The 15,608-nt window shown below is 46.6% G+C and overlaps 1 protein-coding gene across 1 annotated transcript in view; it reads right to left on the reverse strand.

Annotated features, from left to right (window-relative positions):
* LOC144689499 (metabotropic glutamate receptor 1-like) overlaps positions 1–15,608 on the reverse strand; it is a 296,148-nt gene that overhangs the window by 21,390 nt on the left and 259,150 nt on the right. The window contains exons 5-7 of the mRNA XM_078556634.1: positions 13,710–13,878; positions 13,302–13,428; positions 4,608–5,538 (exon numbers count right to left, since the gene is read on the reverse strand). Coding sequence (XP_078412760.1) covers positions 4,608–5,538; positions 13,302–13,428; positions 13,710–13,878 — 1,227 coding nt within the window. The remainder of the gene's footprint in view (positions 1–4,607; positions 5,539–13,301; positions 13,429–13,709; positions 13,879–15,608) is intronic.

Genomic DNA, 15,608 nt, shown 5'->3' on the forward strand with positions numbered 1-15,608 from the left:
TGAATGGTGATGCCCCTTAAACTGGCAGCGAGTTGGATCCCTGTGAATGTGTGATGGGTTTGAGAGTGTGTGAGTTAAGAGTGTGAGAAGAGTGACTTACACTGGTGGAAAGGAGGAGATCATTCATCCTTTTATGGCACTGGGTGGCTGTCCTCTTTCGAAGGGTATCGGCACTGACTACAGCTGCCACCACCTCCCAAGCCTGATTAGTCACGCCGTTACCATCCTGCAGCCAGAGCGGGGTTAGGGAACATCGCGGCAAGCCTCCACGGCATCCAAAAGGCGTTCCAGTGACGCGTAGCTAAACCTGGGGGCTGCAGTCTTTTTGCCTTTCATGGACGTCTTCCCTGGAAGCACTGAGATGTATGTGCGCGGCTGGACTTTAAATGTGGCACCCGGCTTGCTGAAGCGATGATATGATGGATTGCCAGGAGAGTGAGAGCCTGCCCGCCATGGAAACAGCGTGTTTCCCAGGAATGCATAATTTATGTTGTGGATTTGTGATGATACAGCATGAAAACCCACCATCGCAGCCAATGGGTAAAACAATGTTTTACCCACTGAGTAACTGTGGAAGCCCACCATGAAGTCCTCTACCTCCACTCTGGCTGCAGGATGTTTTACCCGCCCGCTACCGCACTTTGTGCAAATCTGGGACGATTCCGCCTTGGATTCTGTGAAGTGTTGTCTCCTCCTGGGCCATTGATAGTACCGGAAGACTCTTCCAATTCCACAATGTTAGAAAAAGAATAAATGTAGGAATACTGGCTGTCACCTTCAAACAGAGCTCGTATTGCATGATACTTTGTGCGTTGGTTTAGTGAGAAGGGGAACATGCCATGAATTTGGATGATACTGCTCCTGAGCTTGGGGGATGTCCATTGCATTAATTTTCCCCTATTTCCTCTGTGCTGTTACACGGAGGGATCTCAAGAGTATTCTCCTCAAAGGAAATCAAAAGCTTTTGATTTATGACCTGCTCCCAATTCCACTTCTTCCTTGCAGTATGTGCAACTGTATTAAGTAAGTAGGGAAGTAAGTCTCAAGGTGTTATAACTTGAAGGAGAAGTAAATACTGGTGACTGATCAACCTGCAGTCTGTATTATGTGGCAGCGACTGGCCATGCATCTCGCACTTAGGCTGTTATAATGATCTTATGTGTGAAATTCTTTCAGCGTGCCAAGACTTTCAAGTGTAAATTGCAGATTGTATCTTAGCCCTGCTGGAGTGTGGATTACAGTCCTAAAATACTTACTTTACTCTTGACTTAAGTGGTGCAAGTCACTCTGTAAGTGGTCTGAACATCTTTCATTCAGAGCCCGCCATACTATGCATACCTAGCCATATAACAGTATATCCCAGGTTGTTTCAACAGTTTCCCCTTGTGTTGTGAACCAGATATTCATGTCTTTTGCTCATTGTCTCTCCATTACTTTTTCCAAAGTTGGACTGAGAAAACAAGTGCTAAAACAAGGTCAGGTAAGGTAAGGTGCTTTATTCCACAGAATGTGAACATAAAAAGCTAGTTAGGATCATTCTCCTGTAATTTCATCTGTACAATTTATCTTTGCATTATAATATACAAATAATGGACATGCTCCACTTCCTCACATTAGTCACCTTGCTTGACTTAAACAAAATTACCATCCTGTGTTTTCCTTCTGAATATGATCAAAGCTTGTCCTTGAAGGTTCTGTTTAAAAACCTGACCCATTTCCAGTTGATCTATCACTGTCTTACCCTTTTTTATGACCAGAGAGCAGGCTTGCTAGGCTATCATGGTCAAATGTATGGGAGCAGAGACTTCCCATCACAATGGGTGTGAAGGTGATTATCAATTGCTAAGAGAGGCTAACAATTTGTGTACTGTTTACAGTTCTGGGGAAACAACATCAAAGCCCAGTTCATTAACAATTTTAATCCCCTTTTGCTTCAATGCCATTTTCTCTTAGTGTACTTTAAAACACAAACCTTAAATTTAGCTTCTATTTTCCAAACCATGGGTATACGTGAGGATCAGTGAAAGAGCTGGAAAAGTTTCTGGGAACTTGGCATGGGTCACCAGTAAATGTGAGGTGTAGGTATAGGTGCAGATTCAGTTGACGTGAGGTTCAGGGCTAACTGTGATGCCTCCTCGCCCCCTTAATAGTGAGTGTCTGCATAGTATCCTATGTGCGGCCCACACTGAGAATTTGGGAACATTTTTTGAAAGCAGCCATCAGCCAATGATGAGGAGACAACAGGAGAAATGGGGAGGAGAGAAAACTGACTGGTTAAACTGTAATAACTGAAGGTAGAGCCTCTCCTGTTGTCTATCAGGCGTCACGTGATGTTCTGGGAGACTCTGACCAATGAGCCCTAAGCGTGGGCTACCTGGGGGTGGGGCTTCCTGACAAGAGTCCTGATCAAGCATATAACACCTGAAAAGCTCTCTGTAATAAGGCTTATCTGTTTCTTGTTGAAACCTGTCCGGTCCATCAAATCATTACATAAATTCAATGTTCACTTTAGAATTTAGTGGTTGTGGCCAGTTCTTTCATTGTGCAGTCCAGCACGTGTGATTTTTAACAAAGAGGAAGGACCACGAGGTACCTCCCAGGCTGCTGTGCACTTGAAAAGCTTGCGGGGACATTGGTTAAAAAAAGAAAGGAAAAATAGTGTAAAAAAAAAACAAGCAACTTGTGGTGAGGAGCAATGGGAGAGATTTAAAAGCAAGAGTGAACACATGGAATAAAAGGCCAGGAGATTAACACAAGAAAATTACATAGAGTGAAAAACAGGCACTGGTGGTGGCACTGCTGGAGATAGTGAAAAATGGATTATGAAAGAGATAGAAATGGTTGAAGAAGGCAGAGTGTTTAATTGGGACCCAGGGGTAGGAATGACAGGCTGTCAGAGTCCTCATCAACTTGATCTACCCTAAAGGCAAGTCTCATCCTGCAAAGAATAAAACTACTTATAGATGACAGTGCAATATGTTTGGGACAGGGGAGGAATGCGATTATTAAAGGGTAAACTTTCTATTGCATGTTGCTGGTGTGGAGCCTCACTTACTGGGAATGTATATTGGGAAATCATCCGCAATATTCCATTTGGAAAATCCTGGTCCAAGTGAATGTCATTCCTTGACTCTACTGTTGTTGCAGGGTGAGATTTAAGGCACAGACTATTTCCATTGCAGTAAAGAAGGCTAAGAGAAGATGTGAGATGGGGGTGGGGGGTGGGTGGTGGTGGTGGTGTGTGGAGAGGCTCGTGGGGGAGACAGTGGCATAGTAATAATGTCACTGGACTAATAATCCAAAGGTCCAAGCTCTAGGGGCACAAATTCAAATCCCATCATGGCAGCTGGTGAAATTTAAATTCAATTAATAAATCTGGAATTGAAAGCTACCTTCAGTGATGGTGGCCAGGAAACTATCATCGATTGTTGTAAAAACCCACCTGGCTCACTAATATCATTCAGGGAAGGAAATCTGTCGTCCTTACCCTGTTTGGCCTACAGGTGACTCCAGACCCACAGCAATGTAGTTGACTCTTAACTGCCCTCTGAAATGGCCGAGCAAGCCACGCAGTTCAAGGGCAATTAGGGATGGGCAACAAATGCTGGTCTTGCCAGCGACACCCACATCCCATGAAATAAAGAAAAAAAAAGATTCAAAAGAGTTAAAAACAAAAAACTACTGCGGATGCTGGAAATCCAAAACAAAAACAGAATTACCTGGAAAAACTCAGCAGGTCTGGCAGCATCGGCGGAGAAGAAATCAGTTGACGTTTCGAGTCCTCATTCAAAAGAGTTCTTGTGTTAAATTATGCAGTTTTGATAGAATGAAAAAGGAAAGATTATTTACACTGGATAGGGAGCCAATGATGCAAGGACCAATGATGTAATTTAAAATAGACATCAAGAGAAAGAGATTAGGATGAATTTATTCATTGGAGGTTGCTGGAGCCCGGAGTGCTTTGGCAAAGAGAATTCTTGGGACAGAGATTATTGACCAGACATGGGAAAAGTGGGCACCTTAGTTCAGGAGATTGTTAGGACAATGACTGGTGCAGCCTGGTGGTGAGATCTTGAGTTTTGTAGATAGGCAGACATAAGAGGCTCAATGCAAATCAGTTGCCCTCTCAGTTGCACATGGGCCAAATGGACTCCGTCTGCACGGTAAAGTCCTACTGATTTTGCAATTTATTTTTGGGATGTGAGCCTCACGAGCTCCTCTGAGGGCACTGAGAGTCCCATAGTGTGTGATTAGAATCACATAAAGGCCGGATCAGGTAGGGGCACTAGTTTCCATATCTGAAGACTTTGATGAACCAGTTGGCAAAATCTGGCAGTTTAGGACAATTGTACAAGTGCCAATTTCCTAACTTACCATGATGAAGTTTGAACTCTCAACCTCTAGAGCTACCAATCTAGTTCAATAACCGCTACACTGCTCTATATTTCGTGAGGCTCCAGAGCAGGATACACATGGAGGTTATACCCTAAGCTGAGCATGGAAGGGATGGTTTCATGCAAGAAATGTATGGACCTCTCAGTTCTAGAACACAAGATTCCACATGGCACTTACCGGACATAAAACAGTTCGTACCTGGAGCTGCTTACCTTGCATTGCCAGCTACGGTTTTTTTCCTCTTAAACATGTCGAGCAGGCTGTTGGACCTGCTGGCAGCTTTCCCATCACCTACATGCATGCGCACGACATCTGAGGTGGTGAAGGCGCTACGAACATTGCGCTCCGGCTTGGCGATGATGATGTAGATCTTCGGGGTGAACATACAGCCCAGGGCCACAGTCACACTTAAGCTAACCGAGAAACTGGTCGTGATAATCTTGTAGTTGCTGCCAAAGTAGATGGGGACGAAGGCCAGCCATATGATACATGTTGTGTACATGGTGAAGGCTATGTATTTGGCTTCATTAAAATTTGCGGGAACGTTCCTGGTCTTGAAGGCGTAGTAGGTGCAGCTCATGATGAGAAGCCCGTTGTATCCTAGAGGGGCTACGACGCCCAGGTTGCTGGTGTTGCAGATTAAGAAGACTTCATCGATGCTCGGGTAGGAGAGGACGGGCGTAGGGGGCTCCAGGATCAGCAGTGTGACCACTATGGTCAACTGAACACTGATCAAGATGAAAGCGATCACCAACTGGGCCCAGGCACTCATGAACCTGGGCTTGCGGGTGCAGATCTTCTTCTTGCTGCCAGCCAGGATCCTGGCGATACGATTAGTTTTGGTCACCAAGGCAGAGTAACACATGGCGGCAGCAAGCCCAACCATGATCCTCTGGAAGTAGCAGGAGGCTATGGTGGGCTTGGACAGCAACGTGAACGGACAGATGTAGCCCAGGAAGATGCCAGCCAGGATGATGTAGCAGAGCTCGCGGCTGGAGGACTTGACCACTGGCGTATCCCTGTACAGCACGAAGATAAGAGTGACAAACATGGTGGCAAGGATCCCTAAACAGGAGAACACCACAGCGATAGCAGACTCCACATCACTCCACCTCAAGTGCTTCACATCAATTCTCTTACAACCTGTGGAAAAGGAAGAAGTCGGGAAAAATAGGTTCAGAAAATATGAGTAATTTGGGAGTCAGTCCCTAAGATCTCTCAGTAACTCAGCATCTCTCTGTAACTCAGTTGTCAATTTTTGTCTGATAGCACTCATGTGAAGCAGCTAGAGATGTTTAACTAAAGACAACATATAAATGCAACTGGTTAATTCAATACAAATGATGAGTGGTTTGTAAAATCTAATGCCTGATGCTTTCTTTCTTGTTGAAAAACTTGGAAAAATGCCCGTTTTTGACGGAACTAGTCAAATTATTGGAAGGTAGGGCTTTGGTACGTGCATTTCCTGGGAATGTGAGCAGAGTGACAGCAGCCAATTGTAATCTATGAATTATCAGGCGATAGCAAGTCACCTGATATTTGCAGGCATCAAAATTCACGACTCCACTTGTGGATATTTGCATTGTAAATGGCTGCTGGACAAGCAAGAAAATCCCAGTTTTCCAACCAAGCCTGGAACACACAGCCCACTTCTTTCATTGGCATTCGAGGAATAGATTTTCCCTTGTGCAAAATAGGTCATTCGCAGAGGGATGGTGAAATTTGACTTTGATGTGGGTTATCTAATGGCGTGGCCAATTGGCTGCCTATTTTGCACTCTGCTCAAGGGTCCTTTTTTTAAAAAAATAATTTAATATTGAAATGAGGTTTGTGTAATTGTTGGCTTCCAGTCACCTGTTGGGAAATCTGAAGCAACGTGGGTTGGGCACGTGAGGTCGAGAACCAGATTTCCTGACCCAGAACCCTGCGAGTGGGGTCAGAGATTCTGAGCTACAGTAAAATACAGTGTGATTTGACTGTGCAGCCGGGGAATGCTGCATGAGTTGCTCATTAATGACCTTTATGAAGATCTTAACAAGTAAAAATGAGTATTTCCTCCTTTCTGCCAGCCTGTCTTTTGATCGCATAACCCCTGTGCTAGTTCCACAGTGGCATGGTGAAAATTCCTACATCCTCTCTCTCTCACGCACAGCAAATTTGGCTAAAAGAGCAAATGTGCACCTTTTCCACTTGGTTGTCATGTAATGTAGGGTGCACTCTGGAATTTTCTGCTTCAGCTTACACATGGACAGGGGTGCACCTCTCACACGGATAGGCGTGCACGCACACCAAACACGCGTTAGGCACAGGGGAAATGTTCAACTGAAGCTTCAGGCAGAAAGACAACCCTGGCTGGTGCAAAATCCTTGCAGGCATTAATTAACCAACCTTATGGGGTACATTTTATGAATTTTAAAACTCAGGATTGCATAATTTTCATGCGCTTATTAAAAATGTCATTTCTAGCAATACACCCTCATCTGAGTGAAACAAACATTGGGCAATGAAGGCTGTATGTAGGGATATGTCCGCAATTAGACAGGATGTTTTAGTGTTACTTCTTGGTTAGTGAATGGTTCCTCTGAAAATAATTCAGCAATTTAATGAGCCAGTTTTCTATTGGTCACTCTGGTATATTTGACCATTTTTTAATTAGTTCCGCTTTAGTTAATGGGTGTTTGACTGGTGACTTGGATAAGGGGTAATTTGAGGCAATTGTGATTTCTTTTGCCGTACAAATAGGTGACACATTGAGAGTGTAATGTCCTGAAGTGTGTTGATCTGGATCAGTGAATAGCATTCTCAATCCTGAATCAGAACGTTGGGGTTCAATCCCCGGAGCGGGGATTTTAGATTTGAGCACAAAAATCCAGGCTGATCTCTTCAGCGCAGTACTGAGGGAGCTGGATGTGCTACCTGTTAGATGAGACATTAGGGCAGAATTTTCCAGCCCTGTTGGCGTTGGGCGTCATGGCGGGCAGTGGGGGATAATATGACGAAAAGGCCAAAAATTGGTTTCACGCCGGCGTGAAAGCACAGCAGGATCATCCAATGGTTCCGGAACGCGAATCCCGCTCGAGGCCGGCATGAACCTGATTTGCATCCCGGTAATGGAAAGCGAACTAAGACCCGGCCGGAATCGACCCCCACTCCAGATTTACTGTTACTCCGGTGGGAAGACGCCGGCCCAGAACACGTTTGGTCAAGTGTGACGTGCAGAAGTTAGGACTTAACCATTAGGGCCTTGCTCAGATCGCGGACCTCCGTGGGAGCAGAAGATGCTAGAGCCCTACAGCTACTGGACCCTGGAGGAGCACGTGCATCGCATGCTGCATGGATCCTTGTGGACATGACTCCGCCACGAAGCAACTCACAGAAGGTGAAGGTCACCGTTGATGTCTGGGGTCTGTTTTGGAACATCACGGTCTTCGCCATGGGCTGCTACGGATGGTCGGCGAGGAGGGGGAGGAGAGGAAGGTCCAGCTGTGAGTGGGAGAGGAAGGTATACGGGGAGGGGAGGTTGGGAGGGGGAGGGGCAAAGGTGGGTGTAAGGGGGGGAGGAAGGTGTAAGGGGGGAAGGAGTCCAGAGTGGGGGAAGGGGTGTGGAGTGGGGGAAAGGGTCCGGAGTGGGGGGAAGAGGTTCGGATTGGGGGAAGGAGTCTGGAGTGGGGGAAGGTGTCTGGGGGAGGAGGCAGTAAGGGGTGGAAAATGCCCAGGTAAAGGTGCAAGGGAGGGGTTTTTGGAGTCAAAGACTGCCTCCTGGGGAGCGAACTGAGGGTGAGTGTGGTAGGAGGTAATGGTGAGTGAGAGAGGGGGCAGAAGGAGTCGATAGGGTGGGTGAGGGTGAAGGTGCGATGGGAGCAGTAGAAGGGACGGCGAGGGTGGTTGGTGGGGGCTCGGAGGCAGCCATGGATCCTGGGGGTGGGAAGGATGAGGTCGGGGAGGTCAGTGGATATGGGGATTGGATTCTCGGGAAAGTAGGGAATATGCACGTTCACCTGGACATCCTGGAAAGACAAGGGTGACGGTGGGAGGTGGAAAGTGATGCTAAGGGCGTCAACAGTGATAGGTGAGAGGACGTGGGTGACTGGGGAGGCAAAAGGACAGGGGAGCTGATCAAAAGCTTAACAACAACCATGGTTATCAAAATCGATAGTGAGCGGAGTCACGAGTTGGACGGGCACAGGTGCTGCATGGGAGTGTGATCAGTGGGTGGGCGGAGATGTGGGTCAGATGGACACTGAAAGAAAACCCCAGAAGGCAGCATTGAAAATGCTTGCAAAAGTGAATGAGTGCGTGGGAGAATGCTTACACAAGGTTCCGAAAGGCCCTGCCACGCACACACTTCTCCCTCCAGATTCACTCGTGGTCTGGCTGCGTACAGCTGATTTGCTGGTTGGGGGGAAGCAGTGGGAGGACTCATGAAGCCTGTCAATGAAGCTGGAAGACACCATTACACATTACTCAGTGGAAGTGAATATATTTTCAGATTAAAAAGTGACAAAATGTGTTCACCCATGCAAACATTTGTGATCAGAATTTCATAACTTTCTAAGCCTACCACTTCTTCTAGGTGCTGCCCTGACATCCGCAGCAGGGATGGAGACAGCCTCTGCAATGGTTGGCCCTGTCGTCTCTGATCACTTCGGTATGCATTCTTTGGAGAGCCAAAACCTTGAGGGCCCTTGCTTTGGCTGTCCTCCTGTGGCCGGCTGCTCCCTCTGCAGAGACAGAGGATGAGGTTGGGGGCTTCACGGGCAAAAGGGACTTGGAGGGAGCAAACAGCCTCTGAAATTCTTGAGTGGATGATCCAGGGGTGTCCAGCTGCTGCTTCTCCTCCCTTCGTGTGCCCGAGGGCCCAGGCCTGACTTCATGAGGGGAAGGAGCACCTGGAGGGACGTCGAGGTGTCCCATTTCCCTCTCATGTTGCCACTGCAGGAACTCGTCCATGACTATCATGATGGCGTGCAGGTCTGTGCACATGTTCTGCTGGACCAGGGTCTCCATGGCATCTGCCATCCTTCCCATGGAGACCTCCATGTGTGCACATGTGGGCATCACTTCAGAGAGCAGGTGGATGCACTCCTCCAGCTCGCATGCTACTCTGTTGAGGGCTTCCCGAAGCTCTGTATGATGTTTTCCCACCTTCTGTTGACTTTCAACGATGAGTTGCAAGGCAGAACCCAGAGGCTCATCACCTGTCTTGGACCTCACAGATCCCTATTCTCCAGCCGAGTGCTGGGGAGCTCGGCCGAACCTGTCTCCTCCAGCTGCAGACGCGCGTCTGGGTGGTGACCATCGGATTGTGAACCTGAGCCTGCTCTGGATCTAGGTCCCACCAAGGTGTGTGTCTGCATTGGTGAAGAGTGTGGGTAAGCGCTGTGATGGGTCTTCCAGGCTGCTTATTTCCAGCTCTTCAATGGAGGAGGAGTCCTCTTGGCTGGAGGTGAGGATGTGGATGAAGCTGAGGGAATGGCTGGCTGAGGGTGTCGGTCTCTTGGCAGAGCTCCCTGTAAACCAAAGTAGAGATAATTAGTGCATGTCAGCAGAGTCAAAAGTAGGAGAGAGAGCACGCACAGTTGCATTGAGGGAGGGATGATCTGGTGCAGGATCCTCACGTGGGTGTTCGCTGCCGACCTCACTGTCACTGCAGGCATGGTCCACATCCTCACCAGTCAGTGCAATGGCACACTCCTCAAAGTGAGTGAGGGGCCTAATGTGGGCCACTCCATCCCTGGTCTGGGACCTCTCCCTACTGTTGTGAATCAGCTTCTCCTGCAAGAAAACAGATGGAAAATGTGAGCAGGACACATGGCATTGCGTGGAATGTTTGTGTGGTGAGCAGAGCCATGGACGGGATGAGGACGTGAGCTCCAGAGACTATGAGCCTGATGGAGACGTGAGGGTGTGTGCGAGAGTTAGTGGTGTTGTCCCTTGAGGTGTGAGATCCGTGTGGATGTGTGATGGGCTTGTGAGTGTGTGTGTTGAGAGTGGTGAGGTGGTTGACTTACCCTGGCGGAACAGATGAGAGCATTCACCCTCTTCCTGCACTGGATGGCTGACCTCCTCTGTGCTCTGGTGGTGCTGACTGCTGCTGCCACCGCCTCCCAGGCTGGATTGATGACACTGGCGGCCAGGGTGGGTGTAGAGGACATTGCAGCAGCCTTTCAGTGTGTCCAGCAGGCACCCTAGAGAGGCGTCACTAAATTTGGGGGCTGTCGTCTTCTTTGCTTTCAGGGACCATCTGTCACCTAGAGCAGTCCTGGCCTGAAGACATGAAGTAGGCTGCGCTCTGGTGCGCTTTAAATATGGCGCCCAGAGCGAGGAAGCGCTGAGGTCATGGCATGGTGGGCAAATCCGAGCCCACCCACCAGTGATCCGGAATGTTTCCCGTGAATGCAGTATTAATGAGGCCAGACACGCCAGGAATGCGATGATAGGGCACGAAAACCCGCCATTGTGGCCGGTGCGTAAAACAACTATTTTCACACTCGCTACTGCACCTCACGCAAATCTGGGACAATTCTGTCCTAGGTTCTCCACCTTCTTGGGTGGATGATTTACACCCTAACGGCATTATTTTGAAGAGCAGTGCTGTTCCCCCTGGTGTTATGGCCAACATTTTTCCCTTAACCAACATCGCTAAAACAGATTGACTGGTAGTTATCACTTTCTGCTTTACTATTTGTGTGGGAGCTTGCTGAAAATTGGCTGCTGCATTTTCTTGCTTAGCAACAATGTCTACACTTCAAAAGTACTAAATTGGCTGCAAAGCATTTTGGGGCATTCTAAAGATGATCCAAGGTGGACCAAATGGCCTCCCTCATCTATATCTGTTTCAGTGATCAACAATTATTAAGGGAAGAAAGACTTGAATTTATATTGTGCTTTTCCTGACCACTGAATGTCTCAGCGCCAGAATTGGGCCAGAATTCGCTTTAGCAATTGCCAAGATGCTAATGGCCTCTCGTTGTAAACTCCTAACAGCTCAATCCTCCAAATTCCATTTTTGGTATGTCACTTTAAACACTACAACCAAGATTACGCACCACAGCCGCTGTCATGCATTCAAGCCAAACCTGGAAATCATGTCATAATGAGGTGGCTCCACTAAAGCACCACAGACTGACAGGCTGAAACTTCTCAGTTTCTCAGCCGATGTCACACCTCCCCACTCTGGACACACCTCGGAGTTATTTGGGGACCTCTGTATCTGATTTCATGATAATCCACTCTTCTAATTTACACTTCCTGCTTCAGACTCTGCATTGTTTGTTTCAGAATAATTCAATCTGATTGGTTAAGGACATGCACAGTTGTTTGCCCTGTCCACACAGTTCCCACAAGCCCTGTAGAGGAGTCCATGCTGTTTCGATCTCAACAACTTTCAGTGTGAAGTCTCGCAGAAATTAAACAGGAATGGGAAAAGAAAAATGGATGGTGGTATTCCTTCACTGGCTGCAATATATTCTGGCTCACTGTGTATTGAACCACTGAGGAGGTTTAAGAAATTGGAAAGAGAGCTCTCCAGTGCATCAGCAGAATGTCCCAAGTTTTAGTGCCCATCTATGTCGAATCAGCTGATTTCATCCAGGGCAGCTGTAGAGGATGCTACAACTGACCTCAGTGCCACTGGAGTACGGGGGATGGGGAGGCAAGGAGGGAAATTGCAACCCGGTGATCCATGCCAGACAACATGTGAATGTTAGATGGCTTGGGCTTGCGTGTGATGCTCTTCAAGGTGCATACAATATGGAAGCCCTTGAGAAAATGCAAAAAAGGCCAGAGCCGAGAGGGTAGATACAGCTATCAGGAAAGGCCGAAAAAGCTGAGGCTCTTTTTTACAGAAGAGAGAAGACTGAGGGGTGACCTGCTGGAGATGTTTAATATTATGACGAGGTTGATAGGGTGGACATGGAGAAGATGTTTCCGCTAGCGTGGAGTCCAAAACTAGGGACCACATATAGAAGATAGCCCCTAATAATACCCATAAGGAATTGAGGAGAAATGTCTCTGTCTGGAAACCGGTGAGAACGTGGAACTTGTTACCACATGGAGTAGATCAGTTGAATAGCATAGATACATTTAAGCAAATGCTAGATAAGCACAGGAGGATGAAAGGAATAATAGGCTGTGGCGATTGAGTTGATGGAGTAAGGTGTGAGGAGGCTCGTGTCGAGCATAAACACATGGTACTGTTGGGCTGAATGGCGTTTTCCTGTGCTGTGACATCTATGTAACTCCTATGAGGATTGGCCATTTGGGCAGCTGCTGACCATGAATTCATTACTCCAGTGAAAGTCAGTATTGTGAGGAGGCTGGGGGTGGGGGGTGGTAAGGGGAAAAAGAAACAGGAAACAAAGCAATAAAAAGCAACGAGAAATATTAAAGGTTCACAGTCTCAACATCTTTTTGTAAAATACGTCCTTTATTTGCTCATCTGCCAACTGGGGTGATGTCACCGTTTAGCAAAGAACCTTGTGTGATGGGAGCCGGTGTTGATACTGGGGTACGCACCTGTTGAGTGAAGTTTGCGTCCTGATTCCTGAAGCGCGCACTAAGGATCTTGCGAAGCACTAAATTGTGAAACATACTCTAATTTCAGCACAGATAAAGAAGGAGAAACTTACATTTATATAGCACCTTTCATGACCTCAGGCTGTACATTATGAAGCATAGTCACTGTTCTACTGCAGGAAACGTGACAGCCAATTTGTGCACGGCAATGCGATAATCTGTTTTACTGATGTTGGTTTGCGAGAAACATATCAACCAAGACATTAGGGAGATCAGCCCTGCTCTTCTTCAAAACCATGCCAAAGGGATTTTTTTTAACATGCATCTATGCTATCTCATTATGAAGATACCGCCCGAATCTTGGGCCAGTTTCCTAAGAGTATCGTTACCTGTGAGGTCATCATTCGGCCACCAGCCTAGCTCGCAGGCCCTGCACGTGAACTCATCCTGCATGTACTCATTCTCTTTGCAATTTGTGCAGATCCAACAGCAGCTCACCTCGCCCTTCCGAATAACCTATCGAAACAGAACAGAAACCTCTTCAACTGAAAACAAGAAATGCTGGAAAGCACTCCGCTGTCGAGAGAGAAAGAGAGCTAACATTTCAGGATGACAACCGTACATCAACAGCTGAGAGGCAAAACTCCTTCAGCATGTGCCCCTTTGAATGGCAGTGAAGCCCAATATTGAGAACGTGAAGGCTCATTTTAGCAAGTTGGGTGTCAACCTTAAGAAGAAATCCAACAATCCCAATTCTTTTTACAGGTGATTTCAGCGAACATGCTGGTTGGACCCACCTTGATCTGTCCTCTGATGCAGGGCTCGCTACAGACAGAACGCACCATCTTGGTCATGTTCATCTGAAGCTTGTTGTCGTCTATGTCCAGCCACCCTTCATACCACGTCCCAATGTTAACATAGTCATATATTCCATTCTCTGTAACTTGGAGATTCATAATGTCATACCTGGCAATTCAAAGAAGAAGTTTAACTAGGACAGGCATTCTTGGGTGTGGATTGCTGTAGCAGTCCCATCATGAGAGAGGGAACCTCGCTCAACAGGAGTGCGGGCCCCAGAGACGGACAGATCTACGGCACCATAACACCAGGTCTCCAACTCGCATCCTCATTGAATAAGGCTTCCCACTGGGAGCGCAAGCTTGTTGAACAAACATTGACTTGTTCACCATTTAGAAAATTAAGCACAAAAGGAGCCTTATTCAGCCCATCATGCCTGTGCTAACTTGTCAAAACAGCTTGTCAATTAGCCCCACACACACACTCTTTCCCCCAAAACCCTTTTTATCTCTTTTCAAATAACTATCCAATTGTCTTTTTTAAGTTCAGATAGTGCATTCACGATCATTACCACTGTGTAAAAAAAGTCTCATCCCCCACTTTGGTTCTTTTGCCAATTATCTTGAATCCATACCCTCTGGCTACTGACCCTAATACCAGTAAAACTATTAAAACCCTTCATAATTTTGAACACCTCTTACAAATCTCCTCTTATGCTTCTCTGAGCTAAGGGAAACAATCCTAATTTCCTCTCCACACAACTGAGTCATTCAGTCCTGGGGCGAATGAAGTTTTAATACTTCAGCATTCACAGCACTTTAAAGTCAGAAATGCTAATAGGGGCTCCTTTCCTTGGGGAAAAAAAGACTTAGAGGACACCTGACAGAGGCCTTACAAATGACAAACGGATTAGATAGGGTCTATAAAAGAGAAACTGTTTCTATTTGTGGGTGTGCCCAAAGCAAAGAGGAATAAATATAAGGTAGTCATTAACAAATCAAATAAAGAATTTAGGAGGAACTTTTATGTAAAGAGTGATGAGCATGTGGCACTCATGGGAGTGGATGAAGCAGATAGTATTGGTACATCTAAAGGGAAGCTTGATGTATACATGGGTGAGCAAAGAATAGAGGAATAAGGGGCAGTGCGGGAAGGGTTAACTAGAAATTGGCATTTAAACACCAGCGTGGATCAGCTGGTCAAATGACCTACTCATGTGCTGTGTAATCTATATAATACGTATTCTGCCAGTGCTTTGATGAGCAATTTGACAGAGAAAGCTAAATAGGTGATGGAAGTTATAAGATGTGAAAGTCTAGGCTGGTGAAATGGAAAGAAAGATAGGCACAATGTAAAGCAGATGACTGATTCTATAACACCAAATTTGTGATTTCACCAATTTTGCTCCCATTCGCTTGTTCTTAGCAAAAGGCCCCTTTCAATTTTTAATATTTGCTAAGAATCATTAAAATAAGGTGAGAGACATCTCTAATAACATTAGTACTTGAAGTTCATGGTTATCTCTGAGGTCAATCCCTGAGGGATACAGTGAACATAAGATCATAAGAAATAGGAGCGGGAATAGGCCATTCAGCCCCTCAAGCCTGCCTCGCCATTCAATAAGGTCATGGCTGATCTGCCCCAGGCCTCAACTCCTCTTTCATGCCAGTTCCTCATAGCCCTCAACTCCCCGATATTTCAAAAATCTATCTACCTCCTCTTTAAATACTTTCAGTGATCTAGCCTCCACAACTCTCTGGGGTAGAGGATTCCAGACATTCACTACCTTCTGAGAGAAGAAATTCCTTCGCATCTCAATTTTAAATGAGTGCCCCCTTATTCTGTAACTATGTCCCCTAGTTTGAGATTCCCCCACTTGTGGAAACATCTTCTCAACA

This window comes from Cetorhinus maximus, chromosome 14 (assembly GCF_964194155.1).
Source record: "Cetorhinus maximus chromosome 14, sCetMax3.hap1.1, whole genome shotgun sequence".
Classification (NCBI taxonomy): Eukaryota; Metazoa; Chordata; class Chondrichthyes; order Lamniformes; family Cetorhinidae; genus Cetorhinus; species Cetorhinus maximus.